This window comes from Passer montanus, unplaced genomic scaffold (genome assembly GCF_014805655.1).
Source record: "Passer montanus isolate IOZ18808 unplaced genomic scaffold, ASM1480565v1 scaffold70, whole genome shotgun sequence".
NCBI lineage: Eukaryota > Metazoa > Chordata > Aves > Passeriformes > Passeridae > Passer > Passer montanus.
Window position 1 is genome coordinate 263,567 of NW_024372148.1, and position 22,760 is coordinate 286,326.

At 37.5% G+C, this 22,760-nt stretch overlaps 1 protein-coding gene across 1 annotated transcript; it reads right to left on the reverse strand.

Moving 5' to 3' along the window:
• Positions 1-199: 199 nt before the first annotated feature.
• On the reverse strand, positions 200-21,977 carry LOC120512123 (desmoglein-1-like). The gene is made up of 16 exons (XM_039730080.1): positions 21,930-21,977; positions 15,183-15,218; positions 14,668-14,796; positions 13,854-14,009; positions 13,573-13,720; positions 12,466-12,629; positions 12,078-12,212; positions 11,298-11,483; positions 10,898-11,157; positions 9,813-9,955; positions 9,436-9,654; positions 7,754-8,290; positions 5,521-5,669; positions 4,964-5,024; positions 3,337-3,545; positions 200-1,877 (listed from the first exon to the last, which is right to left on the reverse strand). Exons 1-16 carry the CDS (start codon positions 21,975-21,977, stop codon positions 906-908), a joined length of 3,552 nt encoding a protein of 1,183 aa, XP_039586014.1. The 3' UTR covers positions 200-905.
• Positions 21,978-22,760: the final 783 nt, after the last annotated feature.

Below are 22,760 nucleotides of genomic sequence, written 5' to 3' on the forward strand. Positions count from 1 at the left end.
TTCTTGTCAGTATGTGAGATAAGAATTGGCATAGTATGTTACAGACCTCTTAATATAACATGACACTGGCAATTTAAATGGTAGTCATAGTTTGGCACAAAAATCTGACTAAGAGTTCCTGGTTGTCACTGAAGTCCTTTTAGATTTAAGCAAAGCTGTAATGGCAATGGAGAAAGGATGAAGCCAACATCTTCTTGGGTGATAGTGTCAATGTGGCAGCACCAGCTGTGACAAATTGTTCTCACCATGACAGGAACAGCATGTCAGGCTGTGTCAGGGCGTTTGTTTAATGAGAACTTCAGAAAGCAAGAAAAGTGTATTATGTTTATATAATTATTATTTATAACTATTGTTGGTGATGGGAGAAATAGTTGAAAGTGCCATTTTGTAGCGCTTCTTGAATTACATGTGAAGTAAAATGATGCATTTGAAAGTGCTTATTTAGTCTTGAGTTGACTAATTTTTAACGACATTCTTTTCCTCTCTTGTCAGTAAGGGCCTGTTAACCCAAATCTGCTTATTGTGAGAGATCACTCAGCTGTGATTGGTGATTTTAACATGCTTTTCTATGACATTAATTCATACTGTGTGCATGCAAGGATCCCCTCTCACTGCTCTCCTCAGTAATCAGATATCTCTCAAAAAATACTAGTCTCTTTATGCAGTTGCAGTGCTAGGTAGGGAGAAAGAAAAAAATTTAAAGCTAATGCTATTTTCCCTTCACTGACAAAGTGCATTTGACCTCAAAATGGGGCACCTGTCAGAGATCCTCACACAAATAGGAATCCCTGAAATTTTAGCGCTATTTTCTTAGTTATAAATAATAACAATATTCTTGATGTGTGGCAGCTAATGAGTGTCAGTGCAAATGGCAATTTCAGCAGGAAGGGGTGCCAGCAGAGGCTTTACTGACTGGAGTACTGCATGGTGCTGTACTTTGTCATTCGTCTCCGGGAGGTGCCAGGAGATGCCGTGCCCATTCCCTGACCAAGATGACATTCGGCACTGAGCATCTGACCTGTGCTGCTCAGGCTCCCCATGTTTGCTCCTCCCAGGCTTGTTGCTCCCAGGCTGCTCATCCCAGCTCCTGACACTACTCTCTCTGTGACCACCACGTTGTGGGTGTTGGATAACTCAGAAGGAATATTTATTAGGCTGCCTGGCATACCGGAGGCAGGCCTGAATACCCTTTCTGTCACTACCACATTTGACCCATCTACCAAATCAGGAATGCTCAGAGATGCTGGGAGTCGGGAGTTAGGCGCAATTACTCTTTCCGTGACGATAACGTTGGAGCCCTCTGTGAGATCAGGGATATCTAGCATGCCGCGCAAATCAGAGGCAGACGCGGGCCCGACAACCCTCTCTGTCACAACGACGTTGGATGCACGCAGAGGGTCAACGCAAAGAGAAGGCGCGCTGGAGGTGTAGGTCTCGGTCACCGTCATGTTGCCGTGGAGCAAGGGATCCGGCATTGGCCTTGGGGGCTGTATGGTTGTCCCAGATGTGTAGGTGTTTTCAGTAACAACCGTTGTGGTGCCAGCGGCGGCAGGCATAGGTGCACTTCCATTGACAACGATGGTGGTGCCAGGTGGTGGGAGGTTTAGATCACTTTCAGGACTGGGGAAGGGAATGTTGACGCCTGGCCAGGGTGGGTTAGCATCAGGGAAAGGTTCGATCTCTTTGCCCAGACAGATCTCTGCTAGGGTCTTAAATTTTGGTCCTAATGTATCCAAGTATGTTTCATCTGTATCTTCTCCAATAAAGCTGCAGCAACCCACGGAGCCAACAGGAGTACCGACTCCTTCATGATCATAAATTAATAGGCAGTCATTTGCCGGCCGACCTTCATCTTCGTCTGCATACACAAATGCTTTCTGTAGTTTTCAAAAGGAAAAAAAAAAAAAAAAAAAAAAAAGAATAGAACAGTGTGAATTTTGTCAGGCTTTTAACCATGAATACTCAGACTCCAGTAAAGTTTTCCTAACTACAGTAATGCCCACCTGATTTGAAAAATAGGACATCAACAGGACAGACTATACCATCAACATTTTTACCCTTAAAATATATTTATTTAAATAGTACTGTGTTTTATTCTTGTTTCTGCTGACATGTAGCGTCTTGAATTTGGTCTGTTGTCAATGCCTTTGTCTATGGGACAAAAGGGAGAGGCAAACAGATGCCTTCTTTGGGCAGCAGTATCTTAAAAAAGTGGTAGGAAGAGAAGTGAAACAGAGTGGCAAGGGGAGCAATGAAAAGATCGGGAAAGAGGAGATGGGATGGAGGATTGTCCACAGTGGGGGAGACCTGGTGAGTCCAGAGGGGAGTCCATTTTGAGCAAGAAGGAAATTGCCAACTGGGAATAATATTTTGGATCCTGGCATGGTCATTGCAAAGAGATCAGGCAGGAAAGAGGAGAATTTAGAGTGCTGAGTGGGGTTGGAGGAAGCAGAAAAGGATGGAAGGGGAGGCCTGAGAGGGAGAGTCAGAGAGTTTAGGGATTGAGATGGTCCAGGAGGCTAGCTTCAGTATGTGGAGGCCTATGGCTGGCAGACAGTTAATACATAATGCTTCAGGTCAAGGCAGGAAGATTGCAGTCTGGGAGAAATCCATGCTCAGGATGTCACGACTGCTCTGTTCTCTCCACTGAACCTTGTTTAGAATTTGAACTATAGCAATCCTTATATCTGAATTGATATTTTGGTTACATGCAATTACAACATTTATGCCTTACAGTTCATGCATATGAATAAAAATACAGCCCATGAAGCCATTAATCATGCAAATTCCGTACTATTTTTTTAATCCCATATGTAAGGCGAATTTAGGTGTTGCCAATTGTAAAACTGCATATTGGTGTCACTGGTAGTTCACAAGTCTTTTAGGGAGCAGAAATGGCAATAAAAATAAGGAAGAACTGATGTTTAAAGTTCTTTCAGGATTAAAATTACTTCATCAAATAAACGATACAGAAAGTAGGAGTGAACAATTCCAAAAAGTTATTAAATATTTATACACTGATAAAGGTTGAAAATACATAAATTTGGTGGGTACTTATGAAGTTGAAATAATTTAATTGCTTCCTACCCGCATTATGTCCATCAATTTTACAAAAAGGCTGTTGAACAATCCACCTACTATGGCAGCAGCTCAAAGACAGTACTGCTACTAGTGTTGTACCTTTTCCTACCAGTGTGGTCAGCTTTGCTCTCACAACAGTCTTATATCATGGAAGTTTCAATTTGAGTAGAATTAATTTGGATTTCCACCATGTAACCTGGGAAGGAGAATCTAACAGAAAGCCTGCTCACAGCAATAACTCAAAGAATAGCATACCTCAGAGAAATAGTTGTCTAGGAAGGCCATGTTCACTCCTCCTTCTCGATACTCTTTGATTGTTCCTCCAATTGACCCTTTTGCTTCCCCTGTTCCAGAAATTCCTCCAGCTGTTCCATAGCCGGTACCAGTGCCATAGCCAACACCGGTAGTTTCTTCAACACCAGAGGCTACTACTCCTCCTCCTCCATATGTGTTATTATATATGTCTGAAAGCAGAAAAAGTTATCCCTCCTGTGCTCTGTGAAACTTTACACACAATTTGTCAGGTTTTTTTACAAATGGTATAATGACACTTCTGAGTTTCTAAAGGTATTTTTAGACCAATTTCAGTCACAGGGACATGCACAGGTACCCAACTTTGAAACTGCAGTAATGATTATATTCATATTAACAGACACCTAAGCAGTTGATTTTATTCCTGAGGCTAGGCAGCATGGTGCATGTGTTTTAGAAAATCAGTGATTAATTTTGTTATTGGCTGGACAGATTATTCTGTCTCGTATATATGTATGCTGTCATGGAGTTTGTGTTAGAAAATCAGATAGTGTTGATCTATGCAAATACATAAATGCATATTTATGGTTACATTTGCATTATTTTTTTTCCCTTACACACTTAGAAAAGAAAGAGTTTTGTAACTACTTTCACATTTTCTAGTAGTGAGATTTTTAAAGGGAGAACAAAAATGGATCATAATAACCACCATTTTATAATGCATAATGGAAATTGTCTTTAAAATAAGTTATAAAGTAATACTTACAGGATTTTATGTTCTCCGTTTTTTTTAAAAATACATGATAACAAGGAAGGAGTTTTCTGAATGATCAGCACATATTATAATAAAAGAATTGTATACAGTAGTCTTGTCTATGGCTATGCTGGGAAACATAGGCTAAACTACATATTTTTTTTATTTTTGTGAAATGAAAAATCTGAGAACATTCTTGTATAATAAATAGTCAGCAGAGAGGTTGTCTTACAGAGTAACATTTCTTCCTGTCAGAAGCTAGGGAAAATGGATCTGTGCCAGCATCCTTCCTTCCTCTTCTGAAGTAAGGAATGGGGGAGAAGGATAAAGTAGCACTGCACAGCTGGGCTTATTCTGTATGATCATTGAATTCCTGGAGGAACCTTATCTCAGAAGCATACATTTATGTATCAGCTTGTCTAGGTTAACACAAAAATTGCTAGTAATCAACTAGGTACTTGACATGTTCCCTTGTGGGATGCAGGAAACTGGGAAGAACTGAAGATTTTACCCAAGTTATGAAAGCAAATATCCTTATTCTGGCTAAAGATTGATTTCTGCTAAAACTGATGTCTTGAAAAGGCCCTCCATTCAGTAGCTGTGCTGATAAAGAAAAATTGCCTGGGATTTGGAAGCCTTGGCAGCTATTTCAAAATAAGTGTAGTTTGCAGAAATTGATCTGTTCAAAATCTCAAACCCCAGCCTTTTTGTTCATACTGGAGGTCCTACCAGTATGAGTTTGACTATCTGCAGATGTGAGATTGGAAGGGTTGGGTTGTAGCTGGGAAACCAAAGGACTCCATGAATCTGAAGGCATGAAGTTCTAAAAGACAGATTTATGACAGCATAACATAGAAAATTTAAGGATCTGCTTACCAGAAGGTTCACCAAAATCACCTCCTGCAGCGGTTGTTGGGGCAAGAATGTGTGAGACATCCTGGAAAACAACATTTTGACTCCTTGAATGATTACCTTGAAATTCCCATATGAAGACCAAGACTTTGTGAATTATGTTAAGGAATTAGCAGTCCAAACTGTTAATGATAGTCATTGTCACCATGTCCATTAACAAGCAAAACAAAACAAAACAAAGAGACTACAAGTTTTTTTTCCTTGTCAACATGAACAATGATCAGTGAAGATGATTTGTGTTCCCTTCTCCTAAACTTGCACTGAAGAAGCTTTCTTGTTATTATGCTTCATCTGAAGGAACAGTGGCACCAAACCATTATGCCAGACTAATTTACCACTGCTTAAAACACATAAACCCCATCAGTGAATGTTTATTAAGAATCACTTTTCATATCTGCCTGGCAATTGTTGACAATGCCAGACTGGTTTTTAATTACACAGTGTTACTATCACTTTCTATAGAAAAATGCAGCCTTTACTCACAAATTTCTTCTGGTTTTATAAACATGGGATGTACTGACCCTGTCTTCAGGCTGGGCACCTTCTATTCCCCATGGATGAATTGCCCCTTCTGTACATTCAGGTACCGGTTCAAATCCAGTTCCAACTCCACCTGCAGCACCAGGTCCACAGCCACAACAGTCGCTCATTGACATCAAAATTGGAATCACTTAACAGGAAAGGAACAGGAAACAAGGATTTAGGACATCTTTTCCTCACAGGAATAGCTGCTCTCCCCAGAGGGCAGGTGCTCATGAACTTTTGAAAATATGCCTTTAAAATATTTCTAACCAAGCAGCCTGTAAGTCTGGCTTTCAGAATCATTAGCTGCTTATGGAGATGCCTGTATTTGGAAATTCAGAATAATTTGTACCTTTAGTTATAGCAGAGCAACACAGGGGTGGGGCTGTTACACTAAATTTATGCTTATACACCTGGGAACAGACTTTGATCTAGCTCAGCTGAACCAATATAAGTTGCATACATATGAAAATTAAGCAAACAGAACCAGTGTTGGTATGTATAGCATTCAGTGCTATTCTTTCCAGATATATGAGCATACATTTTTCTCTTCAAGTATTGTAAGTGAAACAAAATGCACATCAGCAATAATAGACATAGGAGAATCAGTGGAGAGTCCAACTGACTACAGTGATCATTGGCTAAGGCTCCAGTTGTACATAACATATACATAATGCTTGATTTGAAAAAGCAGTAGGGGCAATCCCCAAGTCCTAGTTTCACCAAATGTTTACATAGAGTGAGTCAGGTTTCCCAGAGTGCTGAATTATGCTTAGTTGTTTAAAGAAGAACTCAGTGCTGGAAATTGCAGAATGCTTGTAATGGCTGGCATCAAAAGCGCTGCTTATTTTAGAAAGGCAATGCAATATTAATTCTGAGAGTCATGGAATGGCTTGGGTTGGAAGAGATCTTAAATGTCATCCCTCTGCCACAGGCAGGGACACTTTCCACTTACCAGGTTGCTCAAAGACTCATCCAGCCCAGCCTTGAACCAGAGATGGCGCTTCCACAACTGCTCTGAGCAACATGTGCCTCTGTCTCATCACTCTCACAGTTAAGAATTTCTTCCTAAACCTACTGTCTTTCAGTTGAAATCCATTGCTCCTTGTCCTGTCACTACATGCCCTTTTTAAAAGTCCCTCTTCAGCTCTTTTGCAGGACCCCTTTAGGCACTGGAAGGCTGCCCTAAGGTTTCCTTTGGAGACTTCTCCAGGCTGAACAGTTCCAACTCTCTCAGCCTGTCTTCACAGGAGAGTTGCTCCAGCCCTCTGATTACTTGAACATCAAAGTGAAATGAAAAGGGGAAAGGACTATACTATGTACAAAGTACTGCCTCATACAGCATGACTAAAGATGTATTTATTCCAGATTATTAGGGGAGGTTTCCAAAGGCAGAAAAACAGTCTGTCTGGTAAGATAAACCATCTGGGGACTACAAATTGCACAGACTTTTGAAGCTTCAAAATTTTGTGTTTGTTGATTCCTACTAAACAAAGATCAAAACCCGAACTAAACCCCCCTCCTCAAAAAACTGGGGGAAAAAAAATCAATTTCCTTAGGTTTTGTAGTCACTATTTCTGAAATGGGAAATCTTAGATGTTGGTTACTTGATGCCCAGGCCATGAAAGAAGGTTGATCACCTATGATTGTGGTAGTCTGAGAAATAATTGCTTGTATAAATTCTAACTTGAATCCATGAAGCTCATAATTCTTCATGAATACTAGGACAAATGAATTAACATCCTGCTTTGGTCCTGTTATCATAAATGCTACTGGTTTCTTGTTAGATGTAATGTTTGGAAGGAGTAGCCAGAAGTTTCAAAATCTATGACTTATTGTTCTGCTACTGAAATCTGGCTTTGAGTTCAAAGAAATCTTGTTTTTTAGATCCTTTCATACCCAACTCAGAGCTGACACTTGCCCATTTCTTCTAGTAATGTAATGGAAGTAGAAGTTGCAAAGTGTAAGTGACAGGAAAGCTTTGTCTAAGAATTGGATAGCAAATCTTAGAAAGGAAATGCTTAATTTTGAATGAAAAATGTATGTATAACAAAATTTATGGAAATTCTTTTCGTTTAAAAGACAATTTTTTTTTCTCTGTCAAATGGCCAATAGAAGCCAATGGATTAACAACCAACTGAAAAAGTAACCTTATTTTAGAAGAATTAAAAAATGTACTTTTTACATTATTGAGAAAAATAATAAAAATTGTTTTCTAAATTTTATACTTACAAACAAATATTAATCCACCGAGGAACATCAGGCCAATGGCAGCACCGCTAAGTGTGGTATTTGAGTCTAATTGCCTGCCATAATTGTCATTTCCACCGTAACTGTCATCAGTGGAGGCAGTATATCCATCTTCACGTCCATCGTAGCCATCAGTGTAACCCTGCCAGTCTGTGTGATCCTGAAAGTCTTCTCCAGGTCTAGTCTGGCCATAATCACCACCACCATAATCACCACCACCTTGTTGTCCTCCTCCGTCTTCCCGGCCTCCTCCACCGGTGCCACCACCACCACCACCAGAAGTGCCGCCACCACCACCAGCGCCACCACCACCAGCGCCACCTCCAGAGCCACCACCACCACCAATGATAATTATTCTTGTGGCCCCACTGGTGCAGTAGTTCCGACTATCACACTGGCAAGCTTGCACAGGAATTATGTGTGGTCGAGCACAGCGCCGGCCTTGGCTATCTCTTACAACCACATAGATCCTATAAAGGTAAAAGTCTATGTTCTGGCCCACTAGTTCTGCAGAGGAATCTTGGATGGAAAAAAAAAGGAGAAAAACATTTGGATGAGGTATTAACTATAAGTGTTCTACAAATCTATACTACTTGTGTGTTACATTCATAGAACAGAATGAAACAAAGTGTTCTAGGCACCTCGATTACTTATGCATCTACAGTATTTACTCAAACCTGAAACATAAAATACTCATCTATGCTTGTTTTATTTCCTGCAAAACCTGAGCCAAATCAGTCTAGTTATCACTTCAAAACTTGAGAAATACAAAAGGGGAAAATGAAATATTTTATTTCCACTGCTGCATTTCCTGAATTTTATTCACACAATGGTAAAGATAAAAGTTGAAAGTTTTATGCATTTCTTATTCCTCTCTCAAGGAACTCATGCATGTTTTTTGGAAAACTTTTCAGTAGGTTTAAAATATTTAAGATTACATATTTGCAGCTTTTTGGGACAGGTAGGAGACTCAGGAATACTTGCAATTGTGATACTAGCCATATAATGTAGTCTTCTATGTAAACAGTAAGTTATGCAAATTCTGTCATTTAGTAATGCATGGTATTGATTAATTCATTATTTTGTCATGTCGTATTGAAGGAAACTGGCAAAGCTTCACTGGGCACTGACTAAAACAATTTCCTTTAAAATACAAGTAGGTGTGACTGGTACAATAAATTTAAAAAGATGTAATCTTAATTTGCCATTTTCATATGCCTCTCATCAAAGTAAAGCTCTGCTATCCTAAACTTTATACTTTGATAAACAAATTTGAGATTTTTTTGTATGCTTAGGATTTTTTAGATAACACAGAAATAAAAAAGTGTCAAATTAGTCCTTTTGATTTACGTAATTATGTTTAGACCCATAAAGGCTCTTGTCATAGTTATACTCAAAGTACAGTTTTGCCAGGAAATTTTCAGTTTCCTTTAAAGTATAACACATGTAATCATTCTGATTTAAATATTCTAATATATAGATATATATATATGTACACATGCATATATTCAAATTTGAAGTAACTCCTTAAATTCATATTTAACTGAGATATGAATAGATTCTAATAAGTGATGTTTTGTTAATAAAGTCACATCCGAATCAGTTATTTTAGATAAGAGCTTATTGCTATCACTTATGCTGTTATAAAATATAGGTTAATTTACCATTTATTCGTCTGATAATCCATGTAGTCTGAGGTTCACCATGTATGCTGAATGTGAAGGGGGTAGCATAGAGATCACCATCCCTATGCTTTGCTGAGATAATCACCGATGGGGAATTCATACATACTTTCCTCATTTCAGTATTAATAGTTGGGCAATTGGCATTGATGCCATCTATTGAAAGCACAATGGTGCCAGTGGCAGTATATCGAGGAACCCCTATAAAAAGAAGGTATTTGTGGTCAGGAGGGAATGGTGATACTATAAACAATGCAGTTAGGGTTGGAAAACTAGAAACAGCAAAAAAAAAAAAAAAAAAATTAGAGAAATGTGGAGCATAAAGGGTTTATTTTGGAAAACTTAATCTCTTTTCTTACCTCTGGTGATAGCCAGAACCTCTGCTTGGTACTGCCCATTGACTACATAGACTGAATCCCGGTTAATTACTTTGTTCAATGTGATTTCACCGGTGTTTTGATTGATTCTGAACCAGGCAGCTGGATCACGACCTATACTATATCTGTATTTGGTGAAGTAAAAATACTCAGCATTATGTTATGAATATATGTATTACATATTTATTTTGCAGATAAAATTTGGCACTTTGGAGCATTTTTCTTTCAGCTATGCTAGATCCTCTTGCATTTCACCCAGTTCATGTGAAATCCATGTACTCCAAAAGGCATAGACCAGAAAAATAATTAGGAATAAAGCAAATGTGTAAAAACCCATTTTATTTTGAAAGTGGCATTGTAGTCTAAAAGTAAAACTTTTCTGGATCCTGTAAACCTTTACTAGAACCCTTGTTGATAGCAATGGTTAAATCCACAGCTCTTCCTATAACAATCTACAGTTGCATTTGCTGACATATTTCTGTGTTTTAGGAAATTTTTTCAAATATTTGTAAATAGGCTGTATTTATTTTTACATGCACCGAAAGGCAAATTATAGTCTCAGTTAATGTTGTTAATTTCAAGAGAAACAAGTGTAATTTTTTTTTTAATTAAAGAATCAACTAGTAGGGACCTCTTCTATTCTGATTGGATAATATTGACTGTTATTAGGATTTTCTGTCTGCTTTTCTTGCTATGCTAACAAATTCCTTCCTTGTAGCAAATGTTTCAAGAAAAAACATTCTTAAGCTGAGTAAAAAAACAAACCCTCTTCTAGTCTATTTAAGTTACAGCCTGTTAGAAAAGTGATATTTTGTTTGTCTTGTGCATAAGGCTAAGTAAAGTAGTCAGAAAAGAAAAGCAATTATAGCACAAAAATGGGCTAGATACTATTCTGTAGTAATATAGAATATAATACTATATAATATATAATATTATATGATGCCATTTTTCTATTGCTAATCAATAATCATAGTTTTTTAAAACATCCTTTAAAATGCCTATTTTTCATTCCATTGAAATATCAAAAGTATTATTCCATCCAGGGAGTTAAGCAGAGCAGAACTTACACAACATTTGTTGCAATGGTTCTAGTGTCCTCATCCATGGCTGTGTATGTTCCTACAACGTAATTCACTCTTGCGCCTTCTGCCAGGGAAAACACAACTGAAGATGGATGAAATCTTGGTGGTTCAATCAAATTTTTTACTTCTACTGTGAGGGGTGTCCCAAATATTTGGTACTCATGTGCAACAGAGTGGTGGAATGCAGCTACATTCCTGACGCCAATCATCAGTGAGTGAGTTCGTATATGTTCAAAATCCAGCTCCTAGAAGGTAAACCACAGATCTCCTTTAACATTTTTTAATTTTAAATGGTTGAGTGACAGTGTTTTTACTGCCTGTTTAATTCTATTAACAATTAATTAAAATTTTAAATCAAGAGCTGAATCACAATATTTATCCATACCTTAATTACTCTAAGGATTCCTTGATTTGTAGCTCGATCTGTAACAATTTCAAAACAGTTATCTTCATTACCAGATATAAAGAAAAACTCTGCTAACCAATTGTCTGTAAACTCTTCATCAGCATCCAGAGCTTGTATTCGTAGCAGTTCTGAACTGAGTGAATTTTCTGAAATACTTGCTGAAAACTGGAATGATAGAGAAATATCCATTAGCAAACAGACATATATATATATATATATGTGTGTGTGTGTGTGTGTGAGGAAAACAGCTGTCTGCAGAGATTGTTTCGAAGGATGTTCTGAGCATAGTCCATGCCAATTTAATAAAAAAACCCATGGGTTCTGAGCAAATTGTGATTATGGTTACAGATTTGAAAAGCTGTATCCCTTCCAAAGTTTGCAGCGGCATCTTAGAGGAAGAGGATTTGTGCTTTCTATAGGAAATTGTCTTCCAAGGATTGGGTTATTCTACATAATCTTATATTTCAGGGATCTGGGCACCTGTATGACAGGATTTCTCTGAATACAAGAAGTCAGTCCTGACAGTGTCAGGAATGACATCTCTGAATACAAAAATGATATATGTGTATGTTACCAGAATTGTTGCACAAGCAACAGATCATATTTTGAGCACACTTCAAGGGAACAACCATGTAAAAATTACATGGAGCATGTAAATGTGAACATTCTCTATGGGTTAGTAAGGAGTCTGTTACCAGTGGGGCTTTTAAATGGGGTTTTAAATCAGTGTTGCTGCTTTTTTTTTTCCTGGAAACTTACAGAGCTTTGGGCAAGAGTTGGAAAGTTGTCATTAACATCGATAACTTTCACATTACATCTACAAAGGGATGATATTCCATCTGCAGCCCCATCCCGGTCTGATGCCTTCACAACCAGAGTGTAGCTACTATGTTGCTGTCACAAAAAGGGAAATGAGTACGTTAGAATACCATCTGTGCATCTTATAAATAACTCATGCTTGCTGCTATTTCCTAATACAGGAATTTAACTTAGACATTTTATTATGACACATCAAAACCATGCATTTCTCCATTAATATTTGTAAAAACCACAACCTTTCTCTCTCTTCTATATTTTTCTTACTCTCATAGCACACACACACACACTACAGCACAATTTTATTTAGCTTTGGAAGGGGAAATGTTACCTCTCTGTCAAGATAATTTGCAAGATGGAGTTCTCCTGTGTATTTATTCATAATGAACATAGGTGGACCAGAAGGTTCCTGACTCTCTATTTTGAAGGCAATTTTAGAATTCAAGTGGTTAGGTTCATCTGCATCAGTTGCAATGATTTTCATCACCAGTGTGTCTAAAATAAATTAAAAAATAATAGCAATTAAACAAAACCCTACAAACCAAAAAAAGACCAAACCATAAAACCACCAGAAAATCTCTTGAGTTCCTGCAAACAACTCATCAAGACAATGCTGAAACAGTGTATGAAAATGATAGAAGGCTATTTATTCCTTGACATTTACAGAGAGAAGTGAAACTTTAGTTTTGTAGTACTGATTCTGACAATGTTAATGACTTCAAATTAATTAAAAATCAAAGTCAGAATGAGTAATACAGACTTTCACTGAACTTCTTTAAAGAAGTTAAATTCCCTATCACCATAGGGAATATGCAAATAAAGTACTGAGCTTGTGGAGATTACTGTAAGAAATCTCAGCTTTAAATGAGACTTTCTAGAAAGAAGAAAATGAGTGTTAGGCACCATTGCCTCAGTGCTATTTGCATGTCTAATGTTGATTGCTGCACTTTTTGTGAAAAGAACCATTTTAATGGTTTAAGTATGGAATTATTTAGTAATGTTCTGCTGCAATTGCAAATACACAGGCTACAACTACAAACATTTGAAAGAGAAAAATGGGGAAAAATGTATTTTACATGCCCTCCAAGGAAATAAGTGTAATGATATTTTTATTCTAATGAGAACAAATGAAATTATTTCTTTTACATTTTCACATCTGAAATAATTTGCATGATGGTACAGCTAGAAACTGGAACATTCTGCACTTGTGTGTGGGAGGAAAGGGAGAAGGAAGCATTGCTGTTTCATTTATAGCAATTAGCCCAGGCCCTGGCTCAAATAGCACTTGGAGAAGCAACTGCTGCTCCCTCCTCTGCAGTGGCCCTGACCATTTTATGTCATTGTCTAAGAAAAGCAGAAAGAGCACTCCAGGTGTATGTTAACTGCATTCTGTGAGCTTCACTAGCAGTACTGAAAAAGGCATAGCATAGGTACTCACTGTCCATGCTGCTCTCTTCAATAGATCCTGTAAATACAGTTTGTGCAAATACAGGAGGGTTATCATTTATATCCAGGACTCTGACTCGAAGTTCAAGAGGTGGTTCCAGATCTATACCGGTCACTGAGTGTTTAGCAAAACAACGTATCTAAATAAAGAGATTTACTTGTTTTAAAACCAAAAGTTAAGTTATTAAAGTAGCAATCTGAAACAAACTAATTTCTTGTCTGCCCCACCCTGGATCTATCATTACAAAGGTCAAGAAAAAAGGGAGTACTTACAACAAATACTGGTGTTATTTCCCTATCCACTATTGATGTTATATTAATTTCTCCTGTTCTTGGGTTAACAACAAATATTCCATAGGGTGCACGATCAATTCCAACTCCAGAGATGCTGTATGTGATTGGATTGTCTTCTTCACAATCAGATCGGATCTACAGTAACAGATAATAATAATTTATGCCAGTTTACTGAGGACACCTACAGGTTTTTTTCTTCTATTCTTAGTTCCTGTAAAAAAATCTATACAACTTCAGTTTCTCAACTACTTATTACAACGTTCAGTTGACAGAGTCAATGGAAGGCTTTTCTACAAAACGTCAACTTAGACATCCATCTTGCCTTAAGGGCTGGATAGACCTTCTATTTCTCTTAAATCTGTCAGGGTAATGGAGAGAGAAACCTCCAAGGGTATCACACCGTGGCTGGAACTCAGTAAGGGCATGGTGACAGTGAGAGAGCAGAAAGGTATTTCTTTTTCTCTGTTTCCCACAGGTCATGTACAATCTTTGAACTTCTGCTCAGGGTTTTCTCAGGATGAGAGAGCGAAAAGAAAAATGTCACTGGTTGGAGCTGCCTGGGAAGTAGACTCATAGCAATGTTCTAGAAAGCCTCTGGTTACTCCTCAGCAGCCACACGGATTCACTTTATGAGACTGTCTCAGCAGAGCTGGGAATGTTGCATCATCTTTTTTTATTCTACATTCCTTGCTTTTATACTCTAGGCATATGTATTTTTAAATCTCTCTGCTTTTATCAACCTGACTTTGGCAAAACTTCTTGTCAGTGAACTTGTGTTTTTCTTTCTACTTACTCTGGCAATTGGATTCCTCTTGGAATTATCTTCTCCTTCTCTACAAGCTGCAGCAAATTTGATCCACTCACGTTTTTGTCTTCTAAAGGTTTTCCATCTTGCCATTCCATTTTCATCCCATTCTTTTACCTTTGACAGAGAGTTCCAGTATTATGTGACCTCAATCCATTTTAAATAAATACAGACAATTATAATTTCCAACAATAAGAAGAAAAGAGATTTTTGTAGACCATGTGCTTTTTTACTATGTGCTTTTTTGCATGTCTGTGAGTCCTAAACTGTACGGCTGTACATGTTTATTTTAAAATTGCTCATTTGTATGAGATACTCATTTAGATTTAGGTGAATTTCTCTTGAGAGGGTTAGCAGGTTATTACCTGCAACTGTTTAATATTTAAATATGTTTTCAATCTTCAGGTTCAGAATTGTCTCAGTTGAGTATTTTCCACATGATTTTTTCATTTGTTACATTATGTTTAATCAGAAAAAATAGTTTCTAAATAAATATATTTTACCTCTACATGAAATCCTGTGCTGAAATCCAAGAGTACCTGCAAGAACAATAAAAAAATTGACATGTAAAAATGCAAGGAAAAATACAGCAAGCAAAACCTAGCAGCAAGATATTGCTATACTGCAGGCCTATTGCAATAGCTTATCTAGCCGCAAGATTTCCACAAATGAGTTTATGAAATTCAATTTTTTTTATATCTAGCACCTAAATTCCTTGACAGTTAAAACCTTCAAAATCCATACTGTCTTTCAAGACAGAACTTTGAGCTTGAATGGATATGCCAGAGCAATGTTCAAACCATACCGTCATCAAAATAAAGCTTTCACGCAGATTTTTAACACCTCAGCTAAAGAGAGAAGTGTTTGGAAGAGACTTTACCAGACACTCCAGGAAACCAAAAAAGTATTTATCCTAAATCATTTATTCTTTTTTTTCTTTTTTTTCTTTTTTCTTTTTCCAATTTATAAAGTTGACAATAACCCTCGAGTACTTAATTATGTAATTTAACCAAAAAGAATGAAAATGGGGTTTTTTGAGATTAAGTGAGATTGAAGAGATTCAATGTAAGATGGAAACCCACATGCAGTGTTCAGGCAAATTTCCCTGGGGTGCAGTTGATTTTGATTTGAGACTCAAGTATGCAACTAACCTTGAGTAAGTAAAGGTAGCAGTATCAGATGCAGTATGTAATTACTTTAAAACTAAAATTTAAATGAGAGTAGCCTCAATTTCTTGATTAGCACAATTTAAAAGATGGCACAATTTAATAAACTTTATTCCTAAATAGGGTGTGAAAATGAAGTTCACTTTCTTCAGAGTATCTCTTTCAGGTTTAGGAATTGCTTTGGGTCTCTTCAGACAATAGAATGAAGAATGTGGGATTTTCAGGACTGGATTCTTGTTTCATTCATCACTGGAAGGTACTAAATATCCAGGTGACTCAAAAATTATTGCAGTGTTTATCTTTTCTCAACAAATGTTAACAGCTGCAGTTATGAGTATTTCACTTCCTTGTAATTTCCCATAGCTTTTTGGTTTGGTTTGGTTTCTTTGGGTTTTTGTGGTTTTTTTTTGGTTTTTTTTTTTTTTTTTTTTTTTTTTTGTCTGATATGTTATATCTGTGGGGTTTTATGTCAGCTATACTTGGATAAAATCTGGCACCTTTTATCCTTACATCATGGGACTTTCCTCACTTCAAATTTATTGCATTGTACTGGCAAGACTGGAACATGGACACAAAATTTTTTCCACTTACTTCATGTTAAGACAACTTCTTACATGCAACAGATTAATGAACAGCAGCTTTACCCTCCTTCCTCTCTCTCTCTGTCTCTCTTTCTCTTCCCCATTTGCCTTTATGCTGCAAGAATTCACCATCTGTGATTTATGAAACAGTGTTTCCAATGATCTGGTTTTACTCAAAATATTCCTTGAGACCTTGGCCTATAATGGATGCCTTAATCTGCTTCTCAATGGAGGAGTTTAGACTGGATCTGCCCGTTTGATGTGCATATGTAGCTTGACATTTTTTTGACTATTCACAGAGTAAGGATTTTTTCCTTGTTTGATCCAGTTATTGACATAAATGATTAAAAAAGTACTCTTCAGGAGAATCACTACAATATGTTCATGTTCTGTTAAAAGCACCTATACATCTTTTACCTTATGTTGTGTTTATGATTGTTTAAATCTTCAGCTTCAGAATAGGGTTCAAATTCACGTGCAGCCATTCTGTTCCTCATCTCAGAGAAGGGACAATATCAGACTCCCTGTGAATGGCAGGGTTTGTTCGCCCCCGTGGGAGCTCAACTGTGTTTTTTTAATAATCCTCCTTGGAGCCCAGGGGAACATGGAAAAGTCAAAGGGGAACCTGAATGATGAGGTCCATCAGAAATAACACTAATTGAACGTCTCTTATCAGTCTATCCCACCTCATTTGGTGAGCACAATGAAATCCTCTCCACCCTTAGGCTGAAATCCCTTCTGGCATGCAAACAATTGTCTTGACCCGGCAAAGTATGGGTATGCCCCTCCCAGTGCAATGTTAGTGAATCTTGTCTGCTGTCTGCATCATGTGGCCTATCCTGTTACTTAACAGTGAGACTAACAGCTCACACCCAGCCACATCACTCTCATATTCTGAAAAACGATTCTGAGTTTTTCTGCAATAAGAATTATACCTGTAAAGAATTCTATAACTTAAGGACATGAGTATTCATAAATCTCTTGATTCCAGCCTATAGGGAGCTCTGTTTTCAAGCAGTGAAAAAAAATATACTTTACACTGGAGCCTTATCCTTTGTTTTTGAGCACCAGTAATAGGAACATCAGGAATTTGTCCATTGGTGATGCTGGGGATTGTAAATTTAGGCCCTGTATTTTCACACTTGTGCAGTGATAACTAAGGAAAACCCCATTTTGCTACTTGTTGGTAATGGAAGACCTTGAATTCAGAGTCCTTAGCACAGTTCATGTTGTTATTTGAAAAGGCTGATCCAATGAGCTTGGTGGCTCTGTTTGGTATGTCTCTCAGTTATGGCTGTGGTTTAGGAAGGAGGACAGGCAGACATCAGTCAAAAATGAATAGTTCTCCAGATAAATCGGAACAATTTTGAAATTACATTTATCCTACTTGATTCAAGAACAGAGACTCCTCCACCTCCCCAGCTAATGCCTTCTGGTTCTCTGCTGTCACCAGCAGTTAGAAGTCTTCTCCTAACCCAATTGTTTATTTCTAATATGTATCTGGGATGCAACCTTTTTTTTTTAGTGCTATTTCCAGCAGATAAGTTCTGTCTCCTAGCAGCTCACCCCAGAAAATTTCTAGGTAGTTAAAAAAATCCCTTCTAAACCCATATCCAAGTACAGTACTTTCCAAAGACACAGGGATAAACAATAATTAAAGCAATAGGAGCCACTGGAATGTGTGGGATGCATCCTGAGGACCTTGGGGTAGGCAAGCTGGTCAGAACGATGCCAGGATTTGCTGTCCTGTTAGTCTCTGAGAGACTGTGAAAAAAAGGAAGCTGCAGAGAATCTAGATGCTGGTTACACAAGCTGTTTCTGTTTTGGGTTGGGAGATGTGCAGGCAGGAAACAAGTTTATGGTTTCTGTCATTTGCACAGTGTTCTGTCTGAAAACTTGTCTTTTATTTTAATGATACCTGGACCCTATGTCCAAAATGACACCTTTGTGTCACACTGGAGTTATTCTGGATTTATTCTGATGTAACTGGGGGACAGAATTAGGCCCATAGGATGTCTACTGTTCTTTGCACCCTCAAAGCAATTTACAAACAAGAATTAACTAATCATTAATTGAGTGCCAAGCAATATCATATGTAATTATGGAATCCTCCCTCCTCCACCTACTCAAATCTAAATGACTGAACATGCCTTTAACATCTTCCCAGCATTATTCATATGGGATCTGCTTCTCTCTCTTTGAAGTCAACAGTGGCATTGTTGTTTGCCTGGATGGGAGGAGTGCTGAGAACTCACACGTATTATGTTAGTCATCAAGCTGCCGTGGTAGCTCTGGTACTGTCAGCGTTTTGGGACTTTTACATCTTTCTTACTCATCCAAAACCCTGACTAGAAAAGGGTTGCAATAATGAACCCTTCCCCTTTATTCATTCTGCATCTCTTTGAAAAAATTATACAGCAGTGCATATGAAATAATGAGAAGCAGAGTTCAAATATAAGACAAACGGTCATATTTTATAAATATGCCATCTTATTACTTTTTAATTGAAATATGATTTCTTTTTCTACATTTCACTTTTTCATATGTCACTTATGAATGTACTTAATCCAATTTAAAGGAAAGATTTTGTGGATTATTTTTTTGGCATTTTGTTTTCTAATTCAGAGGAGGTCAGGTGTTTCCTATGTTAGCAATACTTTGAACTGCACCAAGGATGGATAATCCATCACTCTTTCAACAATTGTGACACGGATAATTCAGGAATTATGACAATGGTCATGTTAGGCTGGAGAATATACTTTGAAGTATTATTTATTTTAAAATCAGTTTACTCAAAGAACTGACAACTTTAGGAAAGTTTCTACTGAGATTGTTTCTGTTCTGCTATTGTATCTCCTATTGTATGCAGGTACAATACATGTCCATAGAGTAACTGAGCTTAACCATTAGAAAAATGAACAGAAAAGAAATTTCAATATAGGGTGTATGCCATTATCATTAAAATTTGCGTTTTTCAAATTAGTCATGCTAAGTGCCCTCAATATATCTCCTCAATAAAACCTGAATTCTGATATGACTTAGAGTTTTCTGGTTGCAAATGCATGTTTGCTTAATGGGCATTTTACTTAGGAATGTAAAACTGCAGGCTTAAGTACCTGATCTTAGGTGATAGTTCCTGGATGTGGAATTGCTTCAGTTTATATTTCTACAAAAAAATTATTTGGCAGAAGAACCTGCAGGTTCCTGATTCAATTCTGGCAGATGTTTCACATGAATGTATAAGAACAGGATGTAGCTCCTGACTATTTTTATGTGCAATCAAGTTATGAGTAGGATGTGCAACCACAGCCTTACAACTTGGGGGGGGTGGTTGGTGGGGTGGTGTGGGGTGGTGGTGAATAAGCCTAGATAACATATGGGAAAATATATCCAGACAAAAGTGCATAAGAGATGTGGTGAATTTAAAATTATTGGCTGTCACATGATAGCTGGCAGGAGAAGAGTCATACCTGATCAAACAGGTTATTTCCATAAAACGTGTCTGTGCTAGTATCACAAACAGAACTCCCTTACTCATGAGAATAAGGTCTTTGAAGTCACATGAGCAAGGGTTGCAGAATCAGTCCCACCAATGGTGAAATACATAGAGAAAATTATTTGTTTCAGGGCTGGTAAGTTCCCTTTTTGTTTTTTTGAAAATGCAGTAGTGTACTAAAATATGTATAACTCCATGTTAATTTTATTTGATGCAACTTATTAACAATATACTAACCAGACACACCAATCAGACAGGTGATTTTCATGAAAGATTAGTTAAGCTGAAAGCCAAATTTTTTTTCTCAGAAATCACTAAAACTGGATACATAAATGTATAATTTGATCTCGACAGATTGTTTGCTACCTTTCTTTAAAATGTTGAAAGATGCTATTAAGCTGTACAGGCCATCATAAACATTGCTAGGCAGAAGAACACATAACAAGAACAAGGGTTTCCTCTGGGTAGTAAAAGTTCAAATATTTGATAGTCATCAAAACACAACAGCATTTTCCCGAATCGCTCTTTTTTTCTGACCCAGCACCTACCCTCTATCACTCACAACTGTAACAACAATAGATAGAATGAAAATGGCTCCAGAGTTGCTGTGAGAAGTAAAGCAGCAAAGCAATTGGGTAAAATATCTTTTCAATGGACAGGTCTTAGACATAAAACAGTCAATCATTTTGAACTTCGACACACTGGGAGCGTTCATCACCAGGTAACTGAGTAAAATGAATAGTCACTAGTGCTTCATGAAAATCCAGAAGTGTTAGTGTCATGTGCAACAGGCCAGTCTGAGACACCTCTCTGCTGCCTTGAACAAGCTGAAACTCATCCGAACCATAACTTGCTTTTGCCAAGTTTTGCCCTTGTTTGCTTGGCAGCTGCTCTGTGTTAATTAGTTCTACTTTACTGATTGCAGAGCTGTCACCTAAAATTAATGGATTGTATTTTCATAATGGGTTTAGGATTTCTTAACCTATAACACAAACTTTTTCTCAGACTACAGCATTTCTAGAGAAGTCAGTAATGAGAAGTTAAACATTTCCAAATAATCCTAATACACTGTGTAAAATGTAAAATTTCATGAAAACCACAGGACATAACTATAGTAGAAATCCTGCTCTTCTCAATCTTCAGGGCCTTAAATCTCTACTGAATTTCAAGAGGTCAGCACAGATGAGTAAAATGAGTCCACACAAAAACCAGATTGCAGGAGCAGTAGGGCACCCATAGCACTTTTAAGTCCCTTCTGGGTAATTTCCATGCCTTGATGAACACATTGAACAACTATGCCACTTGACCATAGCCACAACTTTCCTTTTACAGTGAGAAAAACAAACCCAAAGAGCAACACTTTCATCATGCATTCACTTGCTCAGCACATGGCGGCTCAAACACCAGGGCACAACAACACAGGAATCCTTTGCAATGTGAAATAATAGGCCAAGTCTTGATTTCTACTTAACTGAGATCACTACATTTTGCCATTTTTTTCTCTCTTGAAAATAACTGCAAGATTTGGTCAGCTCTGAAACAATCTTTCTAAGCATTTTAGAAAAAAGAGATTTTAATTTTTTTAGGAAAAGGTATTTCCTCAACTGATAAAAAAGTAAAGACATAGAACCAAAATATATCCAACCATTAAATTTTTAATAATTATAGCATTTTATTAATAACTGTGACCTTCAAATCGTAGCCACAGAAAACATTTGCCTGAAAAATCATGCAGTAAACATAGAAAGTTGATGTTCACATCTTGAACATCAACAGATCGCCAAAAGTCTAAAAAGAGACATTTGTCAGTATTTAATGAAAAGCTGATTTGATTTTATAGAATGTTCAGAAGTGCTGTTTAAAATGAGCATCGCTTTAGTTTTTATGGTAAATTTCACAAGATATTTTTGGGGAATAGTTTACATTGTAAAACGCAGTGGTCTGCTGAGGAAGATGAAACTGGCGTAGTCACAGCGTTTACAAATATTGTTTTAAAATCCGACTTACCAACAAAAGGAACAGAAAAGCAGCCGTTCGGTGAGGGAGCCAATCCATGGCATCTGACTTCTCAGAAACAAGTCCAACTGAGTTATGGTTACAAGCCTGTTCCTGTTCCCCTCCCCCCCCAGCTCTGGTGACTATTTAAAAAGACACTCTGTACATGTCCTTATACTCAGCCCTTCAAGGTGTCTCTGCCTCCCTCTGAGGGAAGAACTGAAGATGCTGTATAACAGAGTGTCTTTCCCCACCCCAAAATCCTGGGCTGGTCTCACCTGAAATGCTTGACAACATCATTATTGCTTGCAGGTAAAAGCTAAGAGACACACCTTAATTCTTATTGCACTGAAACCCTTTGTTGGATACAAAAAGGTACGTTTTAAAAACAGAGGCAAGCTTTGCTGAGAAGATACCGGGTGATTTATAAATTACTCACAACACAAGGAATCATTAAAATTGTAACTTATCATTGCTTTGAATGCAACTTCCAGTTTTCTCTTTGCACCCTGTATAATAGAAGAACTAAATGAATATTATGATAAAGAATACGGAATTAAAGAAATTATTCATTTAAATTGGTAGTCCATTTGTTTACTTCCAGGCACAAAGGAGTGAGTTCCATGCACACTGTTCACAGAAGTGAAGCACTGAGAGCAGAATGGGGCTGTCACTAAAGAGATATCATATTAATTTTGGGGGGAAAATAGTGCTTTATTCATGAGGCTGCAAGAATTTCTGAAGCAGAGGAGGAAGACTTTCTGCCTTTACCAACTGCAAAGCCTCCTCATGCCATACCTTTCCCTTCCAATGGGCTGTGCTCTCGCTGACACAGTGGAGAGG